The following is a 13,495-nucleotide window of genomic DNA, read 5'->3' on the forward strand; positions in this document are numbered from 1 at the left end:
GAATGCTTTTGGCCTTGCCGTTGTATTAACTATCCTGACAATAGTTTTTCTGAGGTCCAAAGGGGATGCCAGGTTGTTATTCAAGGAATCCCCCTACTGAGCTGCTCCTATGCTGCTGTTTAAACACATTAGCTTCTAACTGTTTCCTTTTCCTTCATACACTGAAAAAGCTGGACATGGCTGTGTGATCTCTGTTGTGATCTCTCTGAAAGAATGTGATTTGCAGACCTGATATTTCCTGAGTACGACACAACTTTTAGTTCTTCAGGAGGGGTTTTTTTTTTTTCCCTCAGAACAAATAGGAGCCTGCTCAGGGCAAACATTAAATATGTTTTAAAAACCTTTTCTGCTCTACTACTGAGAGCCTCTCTAAAGCAATCAGCATGTGCATGAAGTTGAAATATGTATATATCGAATCAAGAGCAACCTGGAAAAACTCTAAGCGCTCCCAAAAGATAATAATGGTACTAGGAGCACACACAAAGACACACAGTCCAGCCCCAGGTACCTGAAATCAATGCAGGTGACTACACAGGTGACATTCAAATCACATCTAACTCCAAGCAGGGCCATCATAAATATGATGCTCTATCATCAATGACACCTTGAACCCCACGGTTTCTTCTTTTGATTAGTATTATAGGAGGAAGAGAGCGTAGATTTCTGTCCTTCTTCACTCTGTGGATCCCCATTCCTCCGAGAGAAACCCTTCTGATGGCTGGGAGGGATGAGAAGGCAAGAGATCTCTGCCCGCTGCTACTCTGCTTTCATAAACAGAGGAGGAGAGTTTCCGTTTTAGAAAACTTCTTTTTTCCCCCCTCTAAACTCCACTTCTTCTCCGAAGTCGCACACTTCCCTCAAGCACTTCTGACTTCCTTCGGGGAGGCTTGAAATTTTAAAGGTCGTCTGCGAGCGGCACACCCCTGCGGGGTCGGGTGTCTCCAGCCCACCTGGAAGGCTTGAGGTCCGTCCTGTCAGCACCTGTGCCCGACCACACCCTGGGCGTGCCGCCGGGATCCGGGCAGCGGGGTCGGTGTGACGAGCCCCGCGGGGCCGTGCCGGACGCGTGGGGAGGGGAGACTTTCCCCCCGCGACCCCCGCCCGCGGGGCCGCCTCCGGGGCGGGGCCGCCGCCCTCAAAGCCGGGGCGGCCGGCGGTGCGGGGCGCGGGCAGGGCCGGCGGTGCGGGGCGCGGGCAGGGCCGGCGGTGCGGGGCGCGGGCAGGGCCGGCGGTGCGGGGCGCGGGCAGGGCCGGCGGTGCGGGGCGCGGGCAGGGCCGGCGGTGCGGGGCGCGGGCAGGGCCGGCGGTGCGGGGCGCGGGCAGAGCCGGCGGTGCGGGGCGCGGAGGGTGCGCGGGGCGGGCAGCACCATGGAGAGCGGCGCCGAGGGGCGCCTGGACGCCGCCGCCTTCCTCGGGGCCTGGAGGCACTTCGACGCCGACGGCAAGTGGGGACGGCGGGGAGCGGGACACGCGTGGCTGGAGCCCCAGACGGGGTGTCTGGTGGGCGGGCGGGTGCCTGTCCGGGTGGGTGCCGAGTGGGGGTTTGGCCGTGCGGGTGGGAGCGGGGGCCGCGTGGGTGGGTGCCCGTCTGGGTGTGCGTGCGGGTGGGTGCGGTGTGGGGTGCCCGGGCTGTTGCACGCGTGGCTGGGAGCCTGCACCAGTGGCTTTCTGACAGTGTGCCCAAGCCTCACCCCCACGAGGTCCCGCGGGTGTTTCTGAGCTCACCTGTTCCTCCTTACCGTGGCCAAATATCACATCCGTAAACCACCCTTCTCACCCCAAAGTTTTTGCCTTTTCATCACCTCCCCATTCCATCTGCTGTTTCCTGTTCTGGGGCCAGTTTGTGGAATTTTTTTTTCCAGAATGTTTTCTGTGAGGAAAACTCCTGGGGTGCCCAGCAGTGCTGTGCCCAGTCCCCACATAGATGTGACCAGATCAAATCGAATAGGACCCTCCTGAGTGGGCAGGCAGGGCCCCCAGCTGAGATCCTGACCATGCAGCCTGGAGCCCCCTGCATGCAGTGCATGACACAGTTCCTGGAATGTGGGCAGTACCGCCTGACCATTAATATATTTTGCTTTTATTTAGACAATGGTTACATAGAAGGGAAGGAACTTGACAATTTTTTTCATCACCTCCTGGAGAAATTGGGACCAGAAGTAAGTACCATGCTGTGTTAGTTGTGCATCAAGTCCAAGCGAAAAGGTTGTGCTGAGAGATGGTTTGTGTTTGTTGTTCCCTGATAGCTAACTTCCTTAGCAATCCAAAGGTAAAGAGCTTTTCTCTTGGCAACAAGGTGGCATTTAAGCAGGTACAATAAGTGCAGTCACCTGAGAAGTTTGATCCGTTGTTTTCAGCCCATCAGCTGCTGTCAGGGTGAGATTGCAGCTGGCACCAGCTGAAGGTGCTGGTTGGCAAGGTGGAGAGAAAGTCATTTACTGCCTCTGAATAGAAACAAACAAAAAAGTACCAGCAAGCATCCTGGAAGGGTGAGCGGGGGGGGCAATGGTGATGATTTATTTATTCAACCCTGTGCTGATTAGTTTTGTTAATGTGATAGGTTTCTTTCCAAGGTCAATTTTTAACAAATATACTGTCATTAATTTTAAATAGTGTTTAGGAACAAGGCTGTATTGCTACAAATGGCTAGAAGCCAAACAAGAGTCAATTCAGTTGCTCTGAAGATCCAGACTTGGCTCTCAAGTGTTTCTGAGTTTCTGCCCCGGTTTCCTTTTCTATTTTTGACAGCATTTCCCCTCTCTCACTTTCTGCACCTCAGTACTAACAGAAGTTGCATGACAATTTAGAGGGGCTGGTTTCCTTAGATCCAGGTCATACATTGCCTATGAGTGTCACCATCAGTGAAGGAGAAATCCTTCCACTCAGGCCAGCACTCAGAAGCATGTGAAGAATATATTCATATTTTTGCTACACAACATGTGTCCAGATAGGAAGAGAAAAGGAGGAAACATCTTCCAAATGGAAGGAGAGGACGTGCCAAAAATGAGATAAAACAGAGATTAAACAATTCCTTTAAGCAAAAAGTAATTAACAAAAGAGAAAAGGTAGCTGATAAAAGGCATAAATTCATGAATATCAAGTGTAAAATCAGAATTGTACTTACAAGCCAATTAGTACTCTTGGATCTTTAGGGCTACAGTTAAAAAACAGAAGTTGTGAATAATTTTTTCAAGCATGGTTTTGTTTAATTTGCAAGTAAATTTGGATTGAAATATTGGCAGTTTCTGCAGAAACATCTTTCAGAGAGTGGATGGTTAGATGAATAGATAGACTTCAAAGCAAATCAAAAAAGCTTCAACATTAAGCGCAAAGAAACATTAGGGACACAGAAAAACTGATTGAAGAGAAATTGAAAAGCTCATGACTGTTTACCCAGGAACAAAAGAAGAAATTGGGAGCTGCTGGTCTTGGGGCATTGAAACACCAATGCAAAGCACTCAAACAAAACCCAGTGACAGCAAACGTGAGATGTTGAAGGAGAGGCTTAAAATGAGGCTGCAGAGCTCAATGCTGGAGTGTGTTGCTGAAGCAAGGGACCTCCAAGTGGAGCTCTCTGGAGTGATCTGTAGATGGTGATAAAACTGAGGTTTAGCTGGGAATCTCATGCTGCAGGCAGCTTCCTAATGATGAGAGGTCAAGAAGAAACTCCAAGCCCCACTCTAGCCCATAGCATCCCTTGCACATCTCTTACATGAGATTTTGGGACAGTGTCGCACAACATCAGCTGGGTTGCAAACCTGGTGTATTACAGCAGTTTTTGTGGTCTTGCTGATATCAGTGTGAACTCTATCACATTGTGTTAGGTTGCACACAGAACTTGCAAAATGAGGGTGTTCTAGACATGAATTTTCTGCTTCAAGAAATCAATAATAGTTTTATTCGTTGTTAAAAGTCCCTGCTCAGATGACTCCAGCCTAACTCACAATCCTCATCCATCTTACATCTCCTTTGTTTCTGCTAAGTTTTGCCATTAAAAGAAATAGCTTAACACAAATTGAATGGAGAAAGCACCAACTCCCTCTCCTCCTATTAAACAGAAGAAACAGGCTAATTCTAGAAGATGGTGCTCACTAACTTTCAGGGTGCTCAAACAGGCTCTCAAGTGCTTTTGGTTTTCTTCCCTAGTTTTCCTGCTTATTTTTGGCAACATTTCCACTCTGGTAGTATTAGGGACAAAACTACCCAGCAGGCAGTTGCCAGTGCAGCCTGCCTTGGTGGCAGAAAACCCAAGGGGAGCTTTGTCCTGGGAGGCTGAGAACAGTCCTCTGCCCTCTCCCCTTGGTATGAGGATCACCTGTTGCACCAGATTAAACAAAGGTCTCTACTACCTTTGTACAATGAGTTTGTCTAACAACACTGAGGCATTTTTTGTCTTGTTCATGTGATTTATGTTGTACAGGCTTGTGGTTATAGCAGCAGGAGTAAAGGGTCCCCTCTGCACTGTTTTTGCCACCCTACAGAAAGAAAGTGTCCTTTGTGATAGAAGCAGTGAGCTGGGACTGAGCATCTCTCTGCTTTAGTGTTTGTTTTGACCTTTACTCATCTGGGCTTTAAATGTCTCTGTTTCCTGGCACAGTAAAAGGGGGAGACAGCAATACGCTGACATAACTTACAGATGTGTCACAAGGATTAATTAGTGACTGTGTCTGAAGTGCCACACAAGTGATAAATAATGTTATCAGCACTGGAAGTTGTCTCTGCTTGAATAGCAAGTGGCTTCATAATTATATTTTTTCAGCCTGCAGTCTCTAAGCTGTTATTTTTCTTAATGACCACTGTAGTCTTTCAGCTCTGTTTTTCTTCACAACTGCTCTGCAGCATCCCCAGCTGACACTAAATGCCAGGGAATGGGAGCAGCTGGGAAAACAATGCAAAAAGGAGCCTGTTGGGAAGCTGAGAGGCACAGTTCTTTTTGACAACTCTGAGTGAGGAAAGAAATTTGAAATAGCCTCCAGTGAGGGAGGCTAATTCATTGCCTTTTGTTGAACCATAAAGAGTTATGAGGGCAGAAGAGAAAACTTTGCAACAAAGGTAGACCTGTAGTACACCGATCTAAATCCCAGATGCTGCTTTCTGTCTCTTCTCCTCCAGCAATGGGTGATTGCTGGAGGCTTTTGGACAATGCACTTAACAACCTGCTTTAACTTTTGGTCAGCCCTGAAATGGTCAGACAGTTGGAATAGATGGTCATTGTAGATACCTTCCAACCCAAATATTCCAACCCATCCATTCCCAAGAAAATACCTTCAATTTCCAGGTGTGTGTTACATATCCATAAGTCTTCTGTGATTTATGACACTGAAGTTTATATAAATTCTTCATCAGCTGGAAGGGCTTCTGTGATTTGGTTTGTTTGGGGAATACAAAGCAGAATCAAGGACAGTTCAGCCCCACCCCAGCATGTTTGCGAACTGCTGACATTTTCCATCTGCTGCTGTTATTACTCCTACATCTTCTCTCTAACCATTTGAGCCTCCAGCTTCCAACCTGTTGCTGCATGGCTTCTGTGAGCTGCCTGTGTTCTCTTCTGCTCATTCATAAACCTCTTTCTTCTACATTATGGCCACCTCTTTCCATGCATCTTCTAAAAGTTTTTATACTGCTGTGAAAGCTCAGTGGAAAGGACAGTTTCTTTCAGCATCGAAGAAGTGATTTTATTGGAACACAGCCTCAGTATTTCTCTCTCGTATTAGTTTACATCTTTCTTTCCATATCAAGATCACTTAGTATCTTCCTTGCTTGCTCTTTTGTATATTTTTAATGAATCTCTGTGTATATTCTCATAATAATTAGATAAGAAGAGTTTTGTAGATGAATGGTTATAAATTTTGGGGTTGGATTACTGAAAGTTTCCATAAAAACAATGATGTCTGGGCAGATATGAAGGGGAATGCACATTGCTATTGGGTTTTCTCAGAAAGGTATTTCACTTTGCTCAAGTTATACTCGGATTAGACAGAAGATTTTCAGATGAAAGACAGTTGCCCTCGACTAACCGTAGATGCGTAAGAGACCACGTGGAAAAATTTCTGAAGCATAAATTTGATCGGACAAGACAGGTATTAGCCTGTTTATAATTCCTCTGCCCCAAACCCACATGGATAGTTGTGACTGGAAGGGACTGAAGTTAAGCTTTAGGACCTCACCCTGAACAGCCATGAAGGATTTGTCTTCGCATTTTACTTCCAAAGAAGAGGAGCAACCTCCAGGTACTCTTGCACATCATCCTTGCCTGCACACTGCATTGCCTATCTAAATAATGTGTTTAATTTAGTATGGTCAGGAATGCAGCAGCTAGTCGAACAAAGTTTAAAGGCCAAAATATCAGCCAGCCTCAAAGCCATCCAAAGCAGACTTCTTCTGTGTTTTACCATCCCAAGAGACCTAAAGTGTTTGATGACCAGCAAGTCAACAGCAAGAAGACCCCTAGCAGAAAGCATTCAGCTTTCATCCACATCTAGAATACTTCAGAGTTCTAACCTCTAGGCAATACTCTGGGCAATTTAGATACTTGGAAGGAGTGCTTTACTGTGAGGGTGGAGAGGCACTGAAACAGGTTGCCCAGAGAAGCTGTGGGTGTGCTGTCCCTGAAAGTGTTCAGGGCCTGGTCAGATGGGGCTTTGAGAAACCTAGACAAGTGGAAGGTGTTTCTGCTCATGGCAGGGAGGTTGGAACTAAATGATCTTTGTGGTCCTTTTCAACTCATACCATTCTATCATTCTAAATAATGCCAAATGCAGTTGTTTCTTTAGGTTGTGGGTTCTGTCAGCCCTAATTAGCCTGAACAATTCCTATTCCTGTTCCTTCACATTAAGGCAGGGAAGTGCCTCGAAGTAGCTCTAAATGCAAACTAAACATGCCTATGGTGAAAAAGAGACATGATGTGTTTTCGTTGGCCAAATGCATGTCAGAAAACTTTCAGCCTAGTGGAAAAGACAGAACAAAGAACCTGTTCAAAGCCTAACCACAAAATTGTGATGGCACAAGGAAGGCTGTAGTAGCCTTTGTTAGATGCTGGTGTCTCCTATGTGAAAAATTCTTTCCCACATTTGTGCTGATGAGAGCTAAAAAAGGAACCAAAACACAGTGCAGGATAACAGGATAAGTGCTTATCTACTGTAGCGTGCAGGATTACAGTAAATCCTAACCAAAATAGAGGGCCCAATTCTAAGGTGATAGCACTGCAGTTAAATAAGCGTGATTGACCCAAACGAGAAGTTAGTTCAGGAGCTGCAGGGTGATATCCCACACTCATGCAGTCTGTGCCAAATACAGCTGCATGGGTGAAATGAAGTAATTCTTGTGATTTATTTTTTTCAATGCTATGGGATTTAAAGAAGAAATGTTTGGTTAAAAAAAAAAAAAAAGATTTTCTCCTAAGGTCAAAGTTTATGTTACTGATGTTTCATCTGGTCTTTGCTGGCCTCCTGTCTGTACTGTGTGGCTTTTGGCATGGTAATAGTTGTTGAGGTTTTTTTCCAACTATCCTTCTTGGCAGATACAATTTATTTTCATAGATCTTGTAGGAACTCGATATCTTTGGGACCATTGGTTTCTATCAAATTTGGCTGAAACATTAGAAGAAACGTGCTCAAGCCAGCATTTTCAGATTATTCCTTTTTTTTCCCCAAGAAACAGGCTATAATAGTCACTTAAATATAGTTTCTTCTTGTTTTTCATATGCTAATCAATATAGTGGCTTGCTTCAAAAAATCACATCAAGAAAGAAAAATAAATTTATTTATGACCAGACTATCGTGATCAGAAAGAGTTAAATTTCATCAAATAGGAAAGACTCCACAGTGCTCCATACATTCACTTTTTACCCCCCCCCCTTAAGAAATGACTCATAACTGTGTTTTCATCAAGGCAAGTTTTCATCAAGGCAATAAATTTCTTAAGGATCAAAACTTTAATTAGACAGCATGAGGCAAAGAGGCAACAATATTAGAGGAATGGGTTAACAAAGAAGACAGATTACAGCCGTGTTTCTAAGCAATCATAACCAGCCATGACAAAGAAATTAAATGCTGTGGAAATTAAAAAAAATATGTGATCATGCCCTTTCCATGATTACAAACACTATTAAAAATCAGATTACTTTTGTGATGCTAAATACTTCTAAAGGGTTTTTGCAAAAGGGAAGACAAAGACTGAACAAGGAAAGGAAGGAGAAGAAAATTAATTTGACATGGGAACTTGAAACACAGAAGCTGTTCTCTGTAAAAACTCTGTGGAAGAGCATCCATAGTAAGAAATTTACTCCTTAACCCCGAGAAGTGTGTAAACAAAGTCACAGCAATATTTTAAAATGTGTGCTTTTGTGAGGATAAAAATGACATGGCCTTCTCCTCATTGTAAGAAGTAAGGATTTCTTTCCTGACTGGACACTGAGAACATGTACCAGCCCTTGGAAACCACACAGCATCCAGAAGCTCAGGGAGGTGCATGCACCAGGAAAAGCAAGGATTTACAAGAAAGGCTTCCCAGTACAGACAGTGACTGGAAAGGATGCAACAGCATTCACTTGAACCCCCACAAAATGGGAAAGCTTTGCAAACATTTCAAACTGAGCGAGGATCTGCTGCTTGAGACTGGCAACATAACAAAGACAGCATTACCTCTGATGAAGAAAGCTGTGCTCAGCTATGGACATTTGCTTGCTGCAAAGCCATTTCCCTCTGTCCCAGCTCATAGAGACAGGAGGCACAAATTTGTATCCTGCTATTTGCTATGTCATAGTTTAACCTCATTTGGCAGCTCAGCACTACACAGCCACTCATTTCCTAATGGAATGGGAGAGAGAATCAGAAGAGTAAAAGTGAGAAAACTTGTGGGTAAAGATAAAGACATTTTAATAGGTAAAGCAAAGCCCACAGGCACAAGCAAAGCAAAACAAGGAATTCATTCACCACTTTCCATGGGCAGGCATATGTTCAGCGAGCTCCAGGAAAGCAAGATTCCATCAGGCATTATGGTGACTTGGGAAGGCAAATACCATCACTCCAAACTCCTCCTTCCCCCAGATCTATATGCTGAACACAATGCCATATGGCATGGTATATCTCTTGGGTCAGTTGGGGTCAGGTGTCCCAGCCTTGTCTCCTCCCAATTCCTTGTGCATCCCCAGCCTTCTCACTGGTATGGTAGGGTGTGGAGCAGAAAAGGCCTTAGCCCCGTAAACACTGCTCAGCAATAACTATCTGGTACTTAAAATAAAATAATATATAATAATATAGTATATGCTATAAGTAAAATATAGAACAACATAATTTAATTATAAAATAATAAATATAAATACTATGTAGTAAAATGGAATATATATTTTAATATAGACTGAAATATAATATATAGCAAAGTAACATCCCTATGTTATCAAGACTATTTCCAGCACAAATCCAAAACATACTAGCTGCTGTGAAGAAAATTAACTATATCCAGCCAAAAACAGAGTAAAAAGGTGGTGTATTTGTTTTTCTTATTACCATAATTCATAGCACTTGAATAAATGGAGAATGAGCCTGAGGCATTTGAAAGCATAGTGTGTTTGGTTTCTAAACTTTCCTGCTTGTTGCAGTCCGTAGTTGAACACTGAGATAATAATTAAAGGGAAAGAAGGTAAAACAAACCTCCCAGGGAAGGTGGTGGCCATAGCACCCAGTCCAGTGGAATCACCCCTGCAAGTGCCTGCCTGGAGGTCTCCACATCTTGCTCTCCTGCTCCTGATTTTTCTTCCTCTATCAAAGGACTTGCCCTGATAGGGGAGGCAGGGAAATGTTTGTAGGACCCCAAAGGCAGAGAATAAGAAATCGAACCTCCTGACCAGTGGCCTCCTTTTACATTTGGCCTCCCCTCAGCAACCTCACTGCAGGGTGGCTGAGGCAGTGAAGGGGCCCCTGTACCCCAAGTCTGGCTGGTGTCCCTGTGCAGCCCCTCACTGCCCTGCCATCCCAGCTCAGCCTCGGCCTCCATGCAGGTTGAGAGGTGCCCACTCCCACAGACAGCTATTTGCTGCATCCTTGCTCAGGGATTTGCCCTGCAGCAGCTGCATCAACTGTGATCTCTTATCTGTGAATAGTTATCTTGTCCTTATCAGGGACACCTGACTTGTCTGTACAAACTACCACTACTATTGAAAAAAATCTGTTTAATGCATTTATGAGTGTAGTCAGTTGCTATATCTACAATGCTTTAAAAAAATTTAATATTCCCCATAATATCTCTCTTTATTTTTCTACTGGCTTTACTTGCTAGTTGTCTCTGTCCATATCCTTTCTTCTGAGCAGAGCTTGGAGACCCAGCTGGGGTGCTTACTTCTGAAGCCTTCTTAGGGCTCACAGAACATTGCACCTCTAAAAATAATATCAGGGACAACATATTTGCTTAGTAGAATTCTGCCTTGGCTCTATAAATCCTGAAATATTGAATAGACAGTGCCTTGGCCCAAAAACTTTTCTCTTGTTTCTGGAGCACACTCTTGACTAAGCATGAAGATCCTGCTGAACCACTCACAAGTTTCCCAGATGTCTCCTCCTTGCTGTAGCAATGCCTCAGCACTGATTTGAAGCCAAAACAATACCTGAAGAAAATCTGAACAAGCCAGAGAATTCGACTTACTCCCTAAGACTTCAGGGAGGGACCGGCAACTCCAGCCATCTGCCCCACTGTCCCAGCTCTGCCCTGCAGCATGCCCAGGCTCTTCCTCTACAGGCTGCAGACATCCAAAATCAGATTACAGAGCAAGTAGATCAGAAGTCTGAAATTCATGTCCTTGCTTGGGCAAGGGGAACAAATCATGTAGACTGGGAGGTTTTTCCAGCCTTTTAAATGTTTTTTGGAATAGAAAAGCAATCAGAACAAGCTACAGGTCTGCACCACCAGTAGGTCGGCCTTGGAGACCAAGTCTCCCAGTCTTGGTTTCTGTAAGTGCTACGTCTTACTTGATCTATTTTTTTTTATTACTATTTATTTTTAATCTTCTGAGATTGAGATTTTTGGTTACCATAAAGGTCATCTTTGAAACCCAATTGTCATAACCCAAGATGTATCATTCTTGGTGTAAAACTTTGTGATATACAAATAATTTTGCCTTGAGCGTGTATCTTGGGAAAGCCAGATTGTGCGGTATCTTTTATTCTTTGTGAGTAAAGGTTGGGGTTTGGTAGATCTATTACCACTTCTGTTCCATGAGTAGAATATTTATGAACAGAGAGTGACTGACCAAATTGAAAAATCTACTGTAGTGTAACCCCACGGACTAAAAGCTCACAGAGCTGTGTAAATATTGTAAGTATTCTAGACATTTACTTGATATATCCCATAGTTTAAATCAGTTTATAAAAAAAAAAGAGGCTGTCCTATTTTTTCGCAGAAAACAGTGTTCCTGCCACAGAAAGCTCAATGAGGTGGTGGTGAAGAGCTGACACGAAGTTGAGCAATAAGCTTTCTTAACAAATGACTAATCTGAACTCCACAGCACACTTTTCAAATATCAGCTATGATTATTGTTTCAGAAATAAGTTATCCTACTGGGCACGGAGGAGGATAATTTCAGAGTACTTTGCAAGCCTATTGAAGTTGGCAGCTGATAGGCTTGCCTAACTCCTGGGAGGTGTCTCAAAGAGTGCAGGTGCTGTCAGAAGGCAATTTAAATAGCATGAGGGCAAGTTATAATGCCAAGGAGAAAGAATACCATGTGTGTGTGTTCAGTAATTTGCTGTGCCTACCATACCCGAGCTGGGGGGCCAGCAGTGAGCACCACCTGGGCTTTATAGCCACCACCACGGGAAGGGAGGAACCTGCAGCCATGCCCTAGGACACACTCAAGGGCAACAGCAGGCCCCAGGAGTAGGACTGTCACCTTGGGCACATCCCTGTGGGATCACTCCTGGGTGTTTCGTCCCCAAACTAGGAGATGCCAGCCTTTGGTGTTGTACCCCAAGGATGCGACCAAGGGCTGCATTGCATGGAGCTATACACAGAGTAAATTTGAGAAAGTGACTCATGGTCTTGTGTCACAGCAATAAGAAAGGGAGTGTACAACCTGATGGAGCTTCAATAGCAGCTGGAAAGGATGAGAAACTGGGTTAGAAGACCCAGGAAGGCACAGCTGTAGTCCTAAATCCAGCTGGATGCAGAGATGATAAAATCTTTGAGGGACTTTTTTCAGGGGTTGGGAAGAAGTTAATTTATTGTCTTGTAAAAATTGCTACAAAAGTATGCTAAGAGCCAATCTGGGTTATCCTCCTCACTTCTTTCCCTCCCCTCCCAGTCAGGGCTACCTCCCACAGGATGGGAGAGAAGCCAGGACCCCACTCAGTGTGGGTGCAGAGGTAAACATAGGACTTTATTAATTGCTTGGGTGAGATGAATTAGGAGAGCTTCCCAGCCCAGTCACAAAGCTCGTATGACCAGAAGCTTTTTTTATAGTGGGGAAATTGTACTTTGTGTAGTCCAGTCAGACAGGGGATCCTCATTGCTGCTGCTAAAGAAACCGTGCCTGATGAGCCTAAGCATTGTATTTCACCTGTCACAGTGAAGTCTGTCAAAACCTGACAAGTCCTGAAAACTCCCCACTATGTATAAATCGATTATGGGATTGAGCTGATGCAAAGGGAATGTCAATTACTTGAAATTCTATACTACTAACCCAGGAACACTGACAGAGCTTGATGTCAGGTCTTAAACCATTTGACAGGTAATAATAAGCAACAATCTAGCTCCATTGACACCTTTCAAGGCTGGTGATCTAATGAACTAAAGATGTCATTCAAAGATAAGGATATCTTCCTCAAAAGCACGAGTTGAAAACAAGCAGGATGAAAACTTCTGTAAAACACGCTTGAGCAAAACCAAACCTCAGTGTTATAATGGGAACAGTTGGCTAAAAAAGCAGGTGTCACTGAAATATTTTGGGGTCTCCAAACACTGATCTTCCAGCTGAATGCTTAGTTGCTACAAAGCTATGCATAGGACTCATTTCCAAAAAGCCATCCACAATGGTGTGTTTGTGGGCATTTAAAAGCATTACCCCCCAACTGTAAGGATAAAATGATCCTGGAGGCTATCTGTGAGTGGGGAGAGATTTCCTCCAGGAGACTCTTCTAGTGCCCTCAGCAATTTTCATGTGCATGTTGTTTTCTCTGTGGCAGAACACCATCACAGAAGAAAAAGTTCAGAGGATGAAGGAGCAATTCATGTCTGTCTACAATGTCACCACAGATGGACGCTTGAAAATCCAGGAGGTATCTCTGCCCAACCCCAGCTCAGGATTTCTTTTATAGGAGGATGGAGAATTAGAACAGACATTTTATAGGGTCTGTAGCAATAGGACGAGAGGTAACGGTTTTAAATTGAAAGAGGGTAGATTAAGACTAGATATAAGGAAAACTTTTTTTTTATGAGGGTGATGAAACACTGCAACAGGTTGACCAGAAAGATGTGGATGCCCCATCCCTGGAAACATCAAAGGTCA

The 13,495-nt window shown here is 44.2% G+C and overlaps 1 protein-coding gene across 1 annotated transcript in view; it reads left to right on the top strand.

Annotated features, from left to right (window-relative positions):
• The first annotated feature begins 1,330 nt into the window (after positions 1 to 1,330).
• The window catches only part of SCGN (secretagogin, EF-hand calcium binding protein), a 29,382-nt gene continuing 17,217 nt past the window's right edge, over positions 1,331 to 13,495 (top strand). Inside the window, exons 1-3 of the mRNA XM_051812815.1 lie at positions 1,331 to 1,441; positions 2,089 to 2,159; positions 13,173 to 13,265. Coding sequence (XP_051668775.1) covers positions 1,369 to 1,441; positions 2,089 to 2,159; positions 13,173 to 13,265 — 237 coding nt within the window. The 5' untranslated portion in view covers positions 1,331 to 1,368. The remainder of the gene's footprint in view (positions 1,442 to 2,088; positions 2,160 to 13,172; positions 13,266 to 13,495) is intronic.

This window comes from Manacus candei, unplaced genomic scaffold (genome assembly GCF_025592945.1).
Source record: "Manacus candei isolate 608988 ecotype Guabito, Panama unplaced genomic scaffold, ASM2559294v1 h1tg000088l, whole genome shotgun sequence".
NCBI lineage: Eukaryota > Metazoa > Chordata > Aves > Passeriformes > Pipridae > Manacus > Manacus candei.